The 17,430-nt window shown below is 37.6% G+C and overlaps 1 protein-coding gene across 1 annotated transcript in view; it reads right to left on the minus strand.

The window, feature by feature from the left end:
* SPDYA (speedy/RINGO cell cycle regulator family member A) overlaps nucleotides 1-14,227 on the minus strand; it is a 33,925-nt gene extending 19,698 nt beyond the window's left edge. The window contains exons 1-4 of the mRNA XM_041756664.1: nucleotides 14,061-14,227; nucleotides 7,821-8,073; nucleotides 4,779-4,837; nucleotides 2,369-2,454 (exon numbers count right to left, since the gene is read on the minus strand). Of these exons, the coding sequence (XP_041612598.1) occupies nucleotides 2,369-2,454; nucleotides 4,779-4,837; nucleotides 7,821-8,055 (380 nt within the window). The 5' untranslated portion in view covers nucleotides 8,056-8,073; nucleotides 14,061-14,227. The remainder of the gene's footprint in view (nucleotides 1-2,368; nucleotides 2,455-4,778; nucleotides 4,838-7,820; nucleotides 8,074-14,060) is intronic.
* Nucleotides 14,228-17,430: the final 3,203 nt, after the last annotated feature.

The raw sequence follows: 17,430 nt of genomic DNA on the forward strand, positions 1-17,430 counted from the left end.
AATTGTATACTCACTTATGTCCTTTAAAAAAACTATATGCATATTCAATTTAGTTATATTAATATAAAGTTAGCACCTATTACTTTAACTTCCCTTAAAATATCTGTACATATTTTAATATTACCTTAATATAAAGCACCTCATTGCTTAACCCATTCAGTTACATGGATTATATAATGTCCTCTGTGAAATTACATCAAGTAATTTCTTATTTTATTATCCCTGATGGGGCTTAGTTAAGGGTAGACAGAAGCCAGAGGTTGGCCTTTTAGCATGCCTGTTGACTAAGGGAAACATAGAAAATCTATAATCAGAACTCCATTGTGATTCTATTCTAGATTAACAATTTTTCAGGATCAGTGTGATAAAATATCTATATTGTATACATGTAAGTCAACTTCTAATCTGAAATAGATTTTCTTGGAGCAGAGTCCTTTTTTTTTGGTGTAATAGTTAATTATGTTTATCCAAATAAAGAATTAAGAACATCCATATGTTAAAGGGTGCAAAAAAAAAAAAAGTTAGATACACATTCCTTGCCTTTAAGAAGCCTACAGTCAAGTAGAAGAGGCAACTAAGTATGGAACAAACAACTGTGCAAGAGAATATGGAATAATAACAATAAAAGTTCAGAGTGTTATAAGAATATATAGGAGAGAAAAGGACCTGAGTGAGAATTGTGGCTGAGAAAATACTTAATAAGAACTATTGAGTCAGGCTATAAAAAAAAGTATGACTAGATACAAAATGGAAGTTATAATCCATGTTATTTTTAACACGGAATTTATTATACCATTTGCAATGCAACTGCACATACTACTATATAGTGTAAGCTGACACAGTGCTTCACTGGTAATAACATTACTAAAACATCAAATAAATCCAATTTCGGGAATCTGGTAAGAATTAAAACTAAACCTTCCTTTGGTTTGTTTTTAATTTTCAAGTGGGGAAAAAACTACAAAATAGATATTGCATGAACATTCAGATACAATATAATACTAAAGAGACATGTAAACAGCAATGTAACTTAGTGGTTAATCACTGAATTTGGCCATTGGCAAGTCACACCTGAATTTGCATCCCAGCTCTGCCACTACTAACTTTTGTAAGATTGAGAAGTACTTTTCTTCCTAAGTCTCAATTTCCCCAACTGTAAAATGAAGATAATTAAATAATGTATCTCAAAGAGAAGATTTAAGGAGCTTATTTAAAAAAACATTTTTGTGGTGTCTTGCATATAAAATATTAGCTATTACTATTATATTCTCCCAATTTATTAATCATCACCAAATTTTATAGAGTTCATTTTTCCTCCAGCATGGGGAAATGTGTCTTCTGAATAAAATTAGGGATCAGTTTCTTTCAGTCCTATTCCTTGAATCACACTGAATCTGAATTAAAGTCTGAGTTAAAACTCATTCATCACTGCGAACAGTTGTGCTATTCACCTTAATTATTTTTATATGTAGTTCCCTAGTTAAGTACTTAAAATTATATTCATACATTCCCAACTGCAGTATTTTATCTAGGTAGTAGGTAGAAAAAGTTTCAAGATTGAAATAGATTTTCTTAAACTACATTGCTTCTAGTAGAATTCTGACCTGTAGATTGGAAAGCCATGTAATTAAAACCATTTAATAGATCACAAAGCTAATATGAACTGTCTAACACAAAGTCAATACAAGAACTGGAAAACAAAACTATATTCCTTGGTCAAAGTTCAGTGTGTTAAGTAAGAGTCAGTCGTTACTAAAGGTATCAGTTATGAATAACTTATATGTTATAGGCATAAACCTACAATCAGTATGTCTACAGCATTTTCCACAAACCGTTTAATGTAAAAGGGCAATGATGATGATTTTTACTATAAATTTACTGGAAGTTTCAGAGAGACTATTTTGGCTTTTAAAACATATCTAAGTTCAAAAGGGGAGAATTTGAGATAATTTATATGGAGCACTTTGAAAAATGAAAAAGTAAAATACAAACTTAAGTGGAATACTTAATAACAAATTTTAAGCATACAGCAAGATCAGATCAGTGAAAAGAACATAAAAATACCATATTAAAGTAAAAACACTATATCTTCTACATATAAAGGCCTATACAAAGATATATATCAGGTTTTTAAAAGCCTGTTTTATTTTTTTATGAGTCGCAATGTTAACTTTATTTACTTATTTCTTTAAGTAGGCTCTATGCCCAATGTGGGGCCCAAACTCACCACCCCAGAGATCTAGAATTACATGCTCTACCAACCAACCAAGCCAGCCAGGTGCCCCAAAATAGCCTCTGTTTTAAATTAGATATCATACATATATTATGAATAAGTACCACAAAAATCACTTATAGAAAGCATACTTACAGAGCAATAAAGAAATTTATCCTGGTATGCTCATTTATAGTAAATTTAGCTCTCTTGAAATAAACAAAGGTCATAGCCAAAAGATACTATAGGGAAAAAAGTAAAAGTTAATATTAATGTTTTGTTTTCACAAGTAAAACTGCTTTAAAATAGTTATCTTTAAGATGAAGAATAAACTAAAAATAATACAGCATTATTTATCTTTATTACAGAATTACCTATTTACTTGGGTCCTTATTTTTTGACTTCCTATATGATACAGTGAGAAATAGTTCTGAACCATTTAACATGATTAAGATTAGAACAAACTCCTAAGTTTTATTATTGCCAATATTTTTTGAACCAAAACCTCAATTTTTTCTATCTTAAATTTCAAATCCGAAGAGAAGTTGAAATAATAATTACAAAAACCATACATCCTTGTCCTAGATTCACCAATTGTTAGTATGTTGCCATATTGATTTGATGTATATATCTCTACAAAATTTTTTTTCCTGACTCATTAATTGTAGATATCCATACTCACTATTGATTGACTGATTGAAGGCGGAGCAATTTTTAAGTCGAGGTAAAACCGACAAAGTTGCTTATATTTAAAGTTTACAATGTGATGATTTGATATACATATACATTGTGAAATGAACATCAAAATCATAACACATCCATCATCACACAGAATTATCTTTTTTTTTCTTTTAAGACAACGTAGGATCTAGTCTCTAGCAATTTCATATACTTACTTTTTAAAATAATCTTTTAAAAATAACTTCTAGTCAGAAATTATAACATGGCTCTATTTTCATTGGAAAAAATTGTTTTAAATGTGTTATTAGAAAGATCAAGTTTGGTATTAGGACACTATGCCAGGTTTTATCTGTCCAAATTAAAAAGGACTTATAGTACTGATGTATTTGTTTCCCTCTCATAAAATACCTATTTATTCTACCTTCATAGGATTGACTACAAAGGTGAGTCCAAGTTTTCAAGGTAACTTTCAGTAGAGAACTCTTGAAATAGTGTTTTAAGGTATGATATGCTTGTTAGCTACTTTAAAAGCACTGCCCCCTGCTGTCCAGCAACTTTAATTACCGTAATGCACTTCAAGTTGAAAACTACAACTCCACATGCACTTAATCTGCATAGATAGATATTTAATACGAAGGCGTTACTGTTAATTTTTAAAAATGTTAGTGACTTTGTGAATATATTTTATTTTATTTTTATTTTATTTTTATTTATGATAGTCACACAGACTGTGTGAGAGAGAGAGAGGCAGAGACATAGGCAGAGGGAGAAGCAGGCTCCATGCACCGGGGAGCCCGATGTGGGATTCGATCCCAGGCCTCCAGGATAGCACCCCGGGCCAAAGGCAGGCGCTAAACCGCTGCAACACCCAGGGATCCCTGTGAATATATTTTAAAAGATCTCATATTTTAGAAGTATATCATGAAAAATTCACAGATAAAATGTTAGGATGTCTGAGATTTGCTTCAAAATAACCCAGTTTGGGGAAGAATTAGAAGAAACAAGTGGAGCCATAAATTGATGTTTATTGTAGCTACATGATAGACACATGGAGGGTCTTTGTTCTATTTTCTCTACCTCAAGGTATATATATTTGAAATTTTCCAGAATTAGATTTCCAAAATCCGAAATTAAGAAAACCAAACTCTGATTTTATCTTTTTACCTTAACTTGAAATAAAAAAGTTCCTATCAATATTAACTTGATGGGTATTTAATCATAAACTAGTCTTCTATTCATCCCTAGCCCATTGGTTGGCACATTAAATTTAAGCGTGAATTCATGCTGAATCTTCTGATATGACTACCTGGTCTAAGATAGCATTTACAAAGATGAACTCATAACTGTCCAGCCAAATCTAAAGAGAATGGAAATACCATGGTCCCTAGTATGTACCTGAGCATCAAGATGATCTTTTGTGAAACACTGATTCCTAAATAAAGAATATAATAAACTAATTTTACTCTACAAAATTATTGGAATTTGTTTTATCTAAGTTACCTACAAAATAATAGACTTCCTTAGCAGAATGAATGTCAGAATGTTCAGAATATTCTTTCTCTACAGGCTGATAAAAGGTAGTAATTCTCATCAAAACATAGTAAGTCTATACTGATTCTTGTTTTCAATCAAACAAATATAGACTTAAGGTCATTTAAATCTAATAAATAATACTCTACAATTCCTCAAGTATAAAAATGAATCTCTAATGTATGCTAATTTCAAAAATTAATGTGTAAGGATTTCACTTTGAAGGAGCAACACAGGCTAGTTCTTTTCCTAACCTTAATTGATATGACCGAAAATTCTATAAGGTTTTTTAAAAGTTCTGATGGTCTAGTAACATAATAATGCTGTTTAATGATTACATTGTTATCTAATTTACCTTGTCTGCAATTTTACAGCAGCAGTCCATCCACAAGAAATCTTGAATTAAATCGTCATCTACAACAAAAGATAGCTATGACTTGTTTTTTAAAATTTTATTTCTATGACTTGTTTTTTAAAAATAGAATGTTTCCTTTTGAAGAATCAATTTCTAGATAGATTATAAATGATGCTTAGAAAGCAAACAAAAATGGCTGTAGTGTTATTTAAAGTGTAGTTTGCATTTCTTTGGTGTATTTACCATTGCAAGCATTGCACAAAGAGCTACTGCTTTACTCAGGTTCCCCATCTGATTTGCTCAGAGTGAAGGGGATATGGTGGAACGGTTTGGTTTCCTGACGATCCCAATAGCTCTTAGAGAAAAATATCTTGGGTAATTCTAGATTAGCTCTTTATTACTTTCAAAAATCAACCTTTACTGGTGGAAATGGAACCTGATAAAAGATAATGCAGTCTTTAGTAAATAATGGCTTAATGAATATTATTTGTTTTCTAAAGATGTTTTACTCTTGGGACGCCTGGGTGGCTCAGTAGTTGAGTGTCTTGCCTTTGGTTCAGGTTATGATCTGGAGGCCATGGGATTGAGTCCTGCATGGAGCCTGCTTCTCCTTCTGGCTATGTCTTTGCCTCTCTCTCTCTCATAAATAAATATAAATAAAATCTTTGAAAAAAATATATGTTTTACTCTTTCTACTACTTTCTCCTGATAGCCTCTTATTTATCTCTGTCCAATTATCTATTATCCAAACATCAATGAAAATGTCTGTATAAAGAAGATTCACAATTTATTAGCTATTTATAATTAACATTTAATTTTAGAAAAACAGTATTAATGACAAAAGATCAACAAAAATATTTTTAAAATATGTAAAAAGTAGGTCAAAAATACTTATTCAATTTTAAAAGGCTAAAATATATAATCCCTAAATATGAGTAGTTGTCAGAATATAATCTGAGAAAATCTGCTTTTGCCCATTCCCCTCTTCAAGTTATATAACAAAACATACTTCTTTACACTGATTTTTACATCCTAGAAATATCATCAATATGGTCAAATATATGGAAGGTTCCAAGAATAAGTACTCATTTTCTTAGACTAATTAATTTCTGCCTTAATTCTATTCTTAAAAAGAAAACTCTATGTCAAACGTGGGGTTGTAACTCACAATTCCAAGAGTCAGATGCATGCCCTGATTGAGCCAGCCAGGCACCCAACTCTTTCTTAAATTACACACGGTAGAGCCAGGTATTTTCTCTTATTTCTCATGATCAGTTATGAACAATAAAAATGTTCGTGGGTAATAGTTTTGCACTAGTCTTTTTTTTTTTTTTTAAGATTTTATTTATTTATTCATGAGAAACAGAGAGAGAGAAAGAGGCAGAGACACAGGCAGATGGAGAAGCAGGCTCCATGCAGTGAGCCTGACTAGGGACTCCATCCTGGGACTCCAGGATCATGCCCTGGGCCGAAGGCGGTGCTAATCTGTTGAGCTACCCAGACTGCCCAGTTTTGCACTAGTCTTAAAGAGAAAAGGGAAACTTATATTAACAGCATTCTAGATCCTGACAGGAAACATCCTGGTAGTTCAACATTTTCCTACTTATACTACTTACATTTTTTTCTTCTCATCTCATGTTCTTATTTTGCTTTTCTTTAAATCTTAACCAGCTTGTTCTCCTTTTCCTTCTTTCTCCCTTTCTTTTTCTCTCCAGCCCCCCTTATTTTTAAGATTTTTGTCTTTTAAGCAGGGTAAACACTCTTGTCCCCAACTCTCTTTTTTTTAAAAAAAATTATTTATTCATGAGAGACACAGAGAGAAAGGCAGAGACACAGGCAGAGGGAAAAGCAGGCTCCTCACAGGGAGCCTGACATGGGACCTGATCCCAGGACCCCAGGATCACCACCTGAGCCAAAGGCAGATGCTCAACTATTCAGCCACCCAAGCATCTCATGTCCCCAACTCTCTTAGACACTAATGCCTGTCACCTGGATCTAACAGGCTATGATATCTGTTGGACTGGATTCATTCCTATGGATATATACCAGAATTCGTCTATCCACTCTTTAATCTGTCTACCTTCCCCTAAAAAAAAATCTAAAAAAAAAAAAACCTTCCCTTTCTTGGCTAATGGAAGTAATATAAAGGGGAGCCTGGGTGGCTCAGTTAGTTAAGCATCTGCCTTTGGCTCAGGTCATGATCCCAGGATTCTGGGGTTGAGCCTGGTATTGGGCTTCCTGCAGAGTGGGGAATCTGCTTGTTGAAGTTTGTTAAGAATTTTTTTTTTTTAAGATTTTATTTATTCATGAGAGACACACAGAGAGAGCGAGAGAGAGAGAGAGAGAGAGAGGCACAGACACAGGCAGAAGGAGTAGCAGGCTCCATGCAGGGAGCCCGATGTGGGGCTGGATCCCAACGTGGGGCTGGATCCCGGGTCTCCAGGATCATATCCTGGGCTGAAGGTGGCACTAAACCCCTGGGCCACCAGGGCTGCCCTTGTTAAGAAATTTGTCAGCAATGTCTTATGACGCTGTCTTATTGACATTCCAAATCATTGCTTATTATCTGAACAAATACATTTAAAATCACTTTCATTATAGGAACATGATGATAAAGGATAATTTTTAACAATATTCCCCATATGTGGAGTGCCTGGCTGGCTCAATTGGAAGAGCACGCAACTCCTGATCTTGGGGTCAGGTCATGATCCCGTAGTCCCAGGACTGAGCCCCACAAGTCCCAGGACTGAGCCCCACATGAGGCTCCCTGCTCAGCGGGGAGTTGGGCTCCCTGCTCAAAGGGAGTCAGCTTCTTCCTCTGACCTTCCCTTCTCTTGTGCTCTCTTTCAAATAAATAAATAAAATATTTAAAAAAACAAAAAGCAACCCAAATAAAACAAAAACAAATTGGTTGGAGACAGAAAATCTAACATAGAAAATAACATGCTCTTAGATTATTATGAAAAGAATAAAGTAGATCTTTAGATTCTCTTATTTTTTAAGTACTTTACAATTACCACTATTAAAATATTTTAAACCTACCAAATAATTTAAAGAAAGCAGTCATTTCCTGACGCTGTATAACTAGACAGGGTCCTTTGGGGCGTTTAGACTTGTTGGTATTATGTGCATTTTTTTCAGATGCTGGCCAACTATCTTTAAAAATAGGACGCTTCAGGTTAATGGGTTTTTTAGGCTGATGTAATCTATTTGACCCTGATTTTACGTGAACAGTGACAGTAGGTGGTGTCTTACAACACAGCTGATTATGTCTCATTTTGCTTTCCCAAGATTCCTGTAAAAACAAAACATGTCATTATTTACCACACTCTTATTCATTTTTATATAAAAACAACTAATTGGATGACATTACCAGATGCATTCATATAAAATGTTACTGAACTTGCTACTAAAATGTTATTTGTTATAGTGACCCACATAAGAAATTGCTTTTAGAATTCAGTGCTAAGAAATGCTGTTTCCTTTGGATAACTGATATACCTTCTCTTCCCAATAATAAGATCCTGTATACCATTTTGCTTTGACTAGGGACTCCTAAACCAAATTTGAAAGTTAATTATAGGAACTATGCTGAGTCTATATTTGTGATATTCTTTTTTTCCTAATATGTTTAATTTTGCTTCCATTGACATAGTTTTGTCATATGGTTATTATATGCCACTTCAAATTTTTTATAGAACAAGGAAAACTATTTCCAGAACTAAATTATTATCATATCAAGTCTTATATTGAAAGCAATCCCCCCACCACACACAAAATATTTTCTTACTGGGTAATTCCTTGATATGTTACAAAATTCACTTATTCAACAAGCATTTACTGGTATTTACTGCAAAATTAAAGACATTTTTAGCAAAGAAATGTAGGGTATATGTCCTTTGAGAGATTCTTGTAAATTGATCGCTCTAATTTTTAAAGTTGTGAGTATATGACCATATTATCTGAGTGACTGACTATAAGTGTATATGAATGTACAGTGTTATAATCCAATAAAATCAGAAACAAAATTAATTCATCAATATTTAACAATATGCACGATCACTACCATTTGGTGGTAATTAGTTCACATAATTACTAGTTAGTATTACTTTTGTGGTCAAAGTACTTACAGGTGACAGGAAATGGAGACATGCATAGACAAAGCATGAAACTACTCTAAGACCCTAATGAGAACCTCTGAATCCATAACTCACAGTGACCCAGGCAGCCATGCCTCCCTTGGTGTTCAAGGAGTTAGGTACAGATTCTCCTTCCTGACCCTCAGAAACTTCCCTGCTGAAGGAAGGAATGGAAAGTAAGATTGGATATAGTAGGGCTAGATCAGCAATGTCCAATATACTGTGAGCCACATATGTAATTTTATATTTTTAAAGCTTCATTACAGAAGTACAAATAAGCAAAATGAATTGAATTTTAGTAATATATTTTATGCAATCCAGTATACCTAAAATATCATTTTAATGTGTAATCAATATAAGAATTAATGATATTTTACATACTTTATTTTTCACACTAAGTTTTTGAAATCTGGTGTGTATTTCTAACAGAGTGATTTCTAAATTTCTAACAGAGTGAAATGTAGTCTTACCAAAACAGTAGTAAGTAAAAATATTTACACTCTTTCAGTACTTTAAGTAAAAATTCTTCAGTTGCACCATCCACATTTCAACTACTCATCAGCCACATGTAGCTAGTTGCTACCATATGAGACAGCAGAGGGCTAGATACTGAAGAACTAGGCAGAGGAAATTATATTCAATCAATTCTATAATTGCTTCTCCTCCATTTCACTTCCCTCCCTCATCTTTCTTCTTAGATCCTAAGGTCCAGCCAAACTGAAGACAGTTCTGGAGTTGGAGTTGGTGGTGTTACAAACTCCAGAGAGAAAGGAATGGGTGATAACTGAACCTTGAGACTTCTATAAAAACTTTCTGCTATTTCCAACCCACCTCCTCAGGGAGACAGCTCGAGGTCTCATCTGCATCTTCCCTCCCCCCCACTCCAAAGTAAGAGCAGCCTCATGATCTAGATGGAAAAAATTGATGTCAGGCTTCTCAAACTGGGGTGAGGCGTCTAAGCTTGGGGGTGGGAAGTACCAGAATACAGAAGAACTATGGCATATCTCCCAGGAGGTAAGTTTTATTCAATATTAAGTAAGTAACTTAAAAGTGTTGTTATTTTAGACAACCATGGATATACTGTAAAATAGAAAGCAAATATTATCATATAAATAGATATATATGTTCACAGTATAGGCATTACACTATTACACTAAACCCTTATGTGTTGGGATAGTTCATATAAAATTCGAAGAGATAAAGAACTGCTGAAATTTCCCAAATAGAGAGATTCATTGAAGTTAATCAGCAAACACTGGCAGGAAAGTTACAGAGGAACTTAAGGAGAGAAGCTATCAATGCTCTACTCTTGGTCATATTCTACCTTGAGGTAGTTTTAAATTTTGCTCTTTATTTAGATATACTGAGAGAATAGAGTTCTCATAGCAAGAGGAAAAGAATGCAAGGCAAATAAAAAATTATAAGCCATTACAGGAGGCACCTGGGTGGCTAAGTCAGTTAAACATCTGCCTTTGGCTCAGGCTGGATCCCCAGGGTCCTGGGATCCAGCCGTTCTTTCGGCTCCTGCCTCAGCCAGGAGGAGTCTGCTTCTCCCTCTCCTGCTGCAGCTCCCCCTGCTTGTTCTCTGTCTCAAGCACTCTCTCTCTCTCAAATAAATAAATAAATAAATAAATAAATAAATAAATAAATAAATAAATAAATAAGAGCCATTTCAGGAAAAGGTAAGAGAGAAGGGGAAACTAGGAGAAACTATGCTTATATGGCAAAATCCTTTAATGAGTCTTTACATGGGTTCCACCGACATGAAAAAAAATCGTAACAGAATTCACACTTCAATAGGATGTCTGGGATTTTTTGTTTTTGTTTGTAAATAGACCACAGCCAATCTAGAAGCATCTGAAATAATTTCTTTTCTCTAGAGATAGTAACATAAAGAGTGTTAGGGGTGGTGGTCCACAGAATCATACAATAGAAGTAGTATTTGGGGACTCATCTGCCTATATGAAATATCTAATTGCAATATCCAATGGCAATTCAGGGCAGGAAGGGAAACCTTAAATTCCTTATAATTATAGTCTCATAATGAGCACTTAATATGTGCCAGACATTGTGCTAAAAGTTTTACATATTTTCTCATTTAATCCTCAGAATATTTCTACAAAAGAGGCATTATCTTATCCTTATTTTCTAGATGAGAAATTTGAGGTTTAGGGAAAAAGAAATTTGCCTGTGGACACATAATTAGCGAGTGATAAAGTTAGGACTTGATCTGGGATTGTTTGACACTAAAGTCCCATATACTCTAACCACCATTTTAAAATTAGGTTTGTTTTTTTTATTTAAGATTTTATTTATTTATTCATGAGAGACAGAGAGAGAAGCAGAGACACAGGCAGAGGGAAAAGCAGACTTGCTGCACAGACCCCAGGACCCCAGGATCATGACCTGAGCCAAAGGCCAGATGCTTAACTACTGAGCCACCCAGGTGCCCTTAAAAACCAGTTTTAAAAATTAAGTGAATTCATGTGTAAAATACATGACACATGGTAAGCAGTCCAATATTACTGTCATCTTGCCAGGAAAACAAAGCCAGTTTATGAGCTTACGCTTTATAAAAATTTAAGTCTAGCATTTGCATTGTAAATATGCACAATACATTGTGACTTAATGGTTAAATAAGCCATTGTTTTAGGGAAGACGGATGGGCTTATCACCTTTTTGCTAAAATAAAGTGACTCTTAAAAAAGGATCCTTATATTTTTAAATGACTACAGCATTTTTCTCTAACAGAACCACAAAATTTAAGTTGTTAAAAGAACAAGATAGCAAATTTAAGAAAAATATTCTGGCAAAATTGCTGGAAGCTTTGATGGGCTATTATCAAATCTCGATTATTTTGATGTTTTAGTTTTTTCTGATTTAATTTATCATCTAATGGTTATAGTATATTTTTAGTCTCAGCCAAGTACTAGGTACTACAGCATTTGTAACATTGTACAGCACAGCTGTTTTAACAAGAAATCCAAATCTAATTATAAATCCAAATCAGGGTGCCTATATGGCTCAGTCAGTGGCTCTCTTTGGAACAGGTCATAAGCCTCAGGGTCCTGGGATCAAGCCCTGCATCTGTCTCCTTGCTTAGTGAGGAGCCTGCTTCTCTCCCTCTGCCTGCTGCTCTTCCTGCTTATGCTCTTTTTCTCTCTTGTCAAATAAATAAACAAAATATATTAAAAAATTTAAATAAATCCAACCCATTAGTGAATAAACCAAGATAGTTCAATGAAATGGTGGGAGTAAATGGAAACTAGATTAAACAGAATTATAGGAGTGATATGTTACAAAAGGATGTGCAGGAGGTGTGAACATGCCCCCCCCCCCTCACCTCTTTTCTAAATGTGACGATCATTAGAAGAAAATGCTAAAAGGGACAACAGTCAAAGGAGAATTTGTTTTACTCTTTTCTTTTTTTTATTTTGTTTTTCTTTTAAAGACAGGATTCTTTTTTTTTTTAATATTTTTATTTACTTATTCATAGAGACACAGAGAGAGGCAGAGACACAGGCAGAGGGAGAAGCAGGCTCCATGCAGAGAGCCTGACGTGGGACTCGATCCAGGGTCTCCAGGATCACACCCTAGGCTGCAGGTGGCACTAAACCGCTGCGCCACCAGGGCTGCCCTCCATAAAGGCAGGATTCTTAAGTGTTCCTGAAGGCAGAAAAGAAGCCAGTTGGTAGCATATTTTAAAATACTAGAGAATAGACCTTTATTAAGACCTAATTCTGTCTAGCTACATGACCCTAGGCTATTCAAGTCCTGGGAGCACCCATTTCCTTACTTAGGATATTAATAGAAACACCTGTTTTCTTAGAACCTGGTGCATATTAGTATTCAATAAAAATGACTTATTATTAGATGTTAATAATGCATATTTAGGGCAGTCCGGGTGGCTCAGAGGTTTAGCGCCGCCTTCAGCCCAGAGCGCGATCCTGGAGTCCCGGGATCGAGTTCCGCGTTGGGCTCCCTGCATGGAGCCTGCTTCTCCCTCTGCCTGTGTCTCTGCCTCTCTCTCTCTCTCTCTGTGTGTCTCTCATCAATCAATAAATAAAATCTTTTAAAAATAATGCATATTTAGTAGAGTTAATGAGTAACGTCTCGCATAGTGCTGAATCCTTAGCAAAAACTCGATATCCAGCAGCACTGTTACTGTATCTCTTATAGGGTAAGGGAATCCTTCAAGGAAAGAAGAGTCAGAATATGATGGCCACATTTCATCTCCACCTAACAAATATCATTTAAGTGTTAAACTTTTATTGGATAACAGATCATAAACCCTTCAAGATGGGCTTTTTTTTTTTTTTTTTTTTGTCAGAGAATAAAATTCGTTAACAGGCAGGATCTCAATTTTAACGTAGCATGGGTGTTTCGGTCTATAAGCGTTCAATCCCTTCACAAGTTTCTTCTTTTTTTAAAAAAATCGAAGCTAAAAAAAAAATAAATTAAAATAAAAAAATAAAATAAAAATTCGAAGCTGGCTGGCCTGCAGCGGTGGTGGACGCGGAAGGGAAGGGCACCTGGAAACTGAGGGAGAAGGGCTCAGGGGAGCGCACTGAGATGCATCAGCGCGGACCTCGTGACTCTGGGGAAGGCGACGCGCTGAACCGGATCCACGTGCAACGGGCGGCCTCCCTCAAGATCCTCTTTCGCCGCCGCCGGGAGGATAACGGCGGGCGGGTCGCCGAGTCCCCCGACCCACCCCACCCCCCACCCCCACCCGCACCCCCACCCCGGGGCCTCTGCTGCCCGCCAATGAGCAGCCGCCCGGCCCGCGGCCGACCCCGCGCCCTCGAGGCCCCGACAGCGAGAGCGGCGGACGGAGGGGGCCGCGCCGGCCTGCCACCACAGCGCGCGCCGCCGCCGCCCCCGGGCCCCCGGGCCCCCGGGCCCCCGGGCCGCCGGGCTCCCATCTCCAGGCCCCGGGCCCACGAGGGCGGGCTCGCGTCGCCGCAAGGGCGCCTGAGGGGACTCACGGGCGGAAGCGTGTGGGCGAGGGGCCGCGACGGCCGCCCCACCCTCACACACGGTGGGCGACGCGGCCCGCCGCCAGAGCGATGGAGCGACCAGGCGCAGCCCCAGCTGGAGGGTGGCCGGCGAGGCCCCACGCCGGGGCGCGAGCCGAAGATACCTGCGGAAACGTGGGGCTGGGGAGCGGGGGCAGGGCCGGCGGACAGCCTCCCTCGGGCGCTCCGGGGCCTTAGGCGGTTGCTCGCCACTCGCTCAGCCGCGCTACCGGCTCAGAGACCTCCCGCCCACCCCATCGCGGGCCAATCAGCGCACAGAGCCGCCGCCGGGGGCGGGGCCTGCCCGCGTCTGCGCGCGCCGCGCCCCCCCCCCCCAGCTCCAGCTCGAGCGCTCCTGCGCCTGCGCGCCGCGTGCGTGCCGAGCTCCCGCTACCTGCGGACCTTCTACCTGGCCTTGCTGACCCTCCGGGCCGGGTCCTTGAAGAACGCCACCACCCTCCCAGACCTCTCTGGCCCTTTCCCTTGGACACTCTTGGCTTAGAGCCATTGATTTACGTTCCCGGGTTAGATGGAGAGGTCCTGCGGGGCTGGGACTTGAGGTCTTCCCTAACTCACGTCTACCTCGCAGCACAAGCGGGACACCTTGCACACACGCTAGCAGGTACTAGATAAAGAGAGACGTCAATCGTGCAATGACAAAGAATCAGAAGTGAACTTTGCAGCAGCCATTATAATGCCCATACAATTACTGCTATGTTTAACTATATAATCAGAAGAAAAGACCACTTAAACTAAAAAAGGTGTGAATACCGTGTTAAGGGTGATGTTACACTATTCCATTGAATCTGCTGTTCTAAGCAGTACATTTTTCTACAGGAACCTTTCCACTTTGGTCTCATCGTAGTCCTCGGCCAGGTGCCTGGGATGTAGTGGATGCTTAGTTAACACTTATTGAATGAATAAAAGGATTCTTCATAGCTTTTTTCTCCCTCCTGCGACATCCTTTCTTCACTTCCCTTCCACCACCTGTGGAAGCACGCCCGTATGACAAGATTCATCGAAGCAAGAAATTCTATTTGAAAGATGCTGTTATGTGTTTTGGAAGGAAGGACTATGTATTTGCAAAAGCCGCTGGTGATGCAGAGTGGTAAAATATAAGCTCGGTACACCATAAACATCAGTGGACTATATTACATACTGTGAAACATTTTTATTTTAAATATAGTCCAATACAGAGCTGCTCAAATTTTAGTTCACTGTATGGAATTTTTAAAAATTATAATTCTGATGCAGAAAAAAAAAAAAAGCAAACATGCTTCCTCTTCCCCCACACCATTAACATATCATGGCCTTTTTTCCCACGTTGCTGCCCTCTTTCTAGTCAGTTTTATTGACTGGGCAATACTCCAGAGTGGGATGGACCAAATTTAAATCATTTTGATATCTGGGTTGCTTCCAATTTTTCAGCTCCTACGGTTATTACACTTAAAAACAAATTTGGTTTTGCCAATTTGTGGTATTTCCTAGCAATTAGTTACTCAGCAACCCGGAAGTATGACTTTGTTAGGTCCCTTCTTTCTTGGGCTCTCACACAGCAAGATCTGAGAGATGAGGGTGGTGTAGTCTGGAAACTCATTTTCCTTAGGAATGCCACCTTTCCCCTTGGCCTTTACATGGTGGAATGGACCAAGAAAATATCAACTGGTCATGAAAACCTGCAACATTTATGCTCCTAGGAAAATAACTGCGTTAAGCCTCATTCCTCTGGTTTCCCTGGATTCCTCTTTTATCCTCCAATATATTGGAGTCACTGTGATTATTACTTTCCAGCTTTGTGTATAGAACGTTTACAGGACTGTAAATGTTCACTATATGGAAATACAGACACAACTAAAATGTAAGGCACAATGAGTTGTGCAACTTGAGAGATGCATATATAATGCAAAGATAAAGTAGTTAGTAGAGGGTACTGTCTAGGACCCCAAAATCTTCACACAGGAATTTGTTCTTAAGTAAAATTTATATGGAAAAGTCAGCAAATACACATAGATGTTAATAAAGCTACTGGGGAAGAGGCTTACCACTTAAAGTTTTGCCTTCAATTTGAGAGTTATGACCAGGACTTCATGAGTGTTCTTGTTCTTGGGTTTTTCTACTATGTTGGGTCCATGATACAGAGGAAAGAAAATCACAGGCCTCGTTTGAATTCAAGTACTTTCAAGTTTTCCAGCTTTTTGAATGTGGGCAAATTCTTTATATGCTTCAGTTAAGAGTAAATGTGGGATGTAAGTGTATGGGACAGAGTTGATACTGTGGTAAGCTGTTGAGCAGTGGACTAGCATACAGTAGGTGGTTAGTTCTGTTCTTGCCTCCTCCATCTGATCTGGCACTTGGCTGATAATTCAATAAGCATTTATAAGAGCCTTCATATTATTGCTTAGTCCTTTTCCTCTTTACATCCATTCTGTCCACCATCTCTAGTGCACAGCTTTGTTATCCCCTCACTAGAATGTTATTGATGATTGCCCACAGCCTGATCATTCCCTGTGCTGTCTGCATTGTCCTGGTTTGTTCTCATTCTACTAAATAGATCTCCCACCTATATCCAGACTTACTAATATGCTTGCTTTTCTCAAAGCATGTCTTGAACTTTCTTCTTTGAGCTGGCATATAATGTGCTTTTTTCATTTAAATTTTCTAATATCCATCCTTTAAAACCCAGCTTAGGTCATCAACCCATCCTCTGAGTACTTAATAAGTGCAAGACTCTGTGCCATTCCTGAATTCCTGCAGCACTTTCTGAAGTTCTGATTTTTGCAATCTTATTAACCAGCTATCTTTTTAAATAAAAAATTATTTTTATTATGTGTACATATAGATACAATTTTACATAAATGGCATTGCATACATACTTTAAAAATGGAATGTTTGCTATGTACAAAAGAATATATATATAGTAACATATATGCAGGCAGAGCGTAATAAAACAAAAAGTTGAGAAGCCTTTACCCACCAAAAAAGCATGAACCTAACACCCAAGAAACTACATAAGCAATATTGTTGAGATCCTATATGTTCCTCCTCCTCCCCTTACTTTCCAAAAGAGGTGACTTTTGTTTTTCCCATTCCCTTTCCTTAAGACTTACTGTAAGTATCCTTAAACATAGGTTTTATTTGTAAATTTAATATTTTGTATTTTTCATAGTTTAAGATTTTAACATGCTAATGCTGAACACTGTAAATCTTTTGCATCGTTGTATAGAATTCTATGAACATACTGTGATTGCTCCTGTGAATGGTCATTTGGATCAATTTTTGCTCCTGTGAATGTTATAGGCCATCTTGTACACAGACTTGATTATCAGCGGCTGTGCCTCTGTAAGACCATATTAGTTATAGTTGGAAAGGTTCTGGTTAGTTGGGTGGTCTGATTGGTCAGTGCCCACGTTTCAAATATTCAAGTACTACTTCTGCTTGTATATGCCCCATGGTGCACACATGTAGTTTTCCTATAAATGCCTTTAAGTGAAAATG

This window comes from Vulpes lagopus, chromosome 5 (genome assembly GCF_018345385.1).
Source record: "Vulpes lagopus strain Blue_001 chromosome 5, ASM1834538v1, whole genome shotgun sequence".
In the NCBI taxonomy this organism is placed as follows: domain Eukaryota; kingdom Metazoa; phylum Chordata; class Mammalia; order Carnivora; family Canidae; genus Vulpes; species Vulpes lagopus.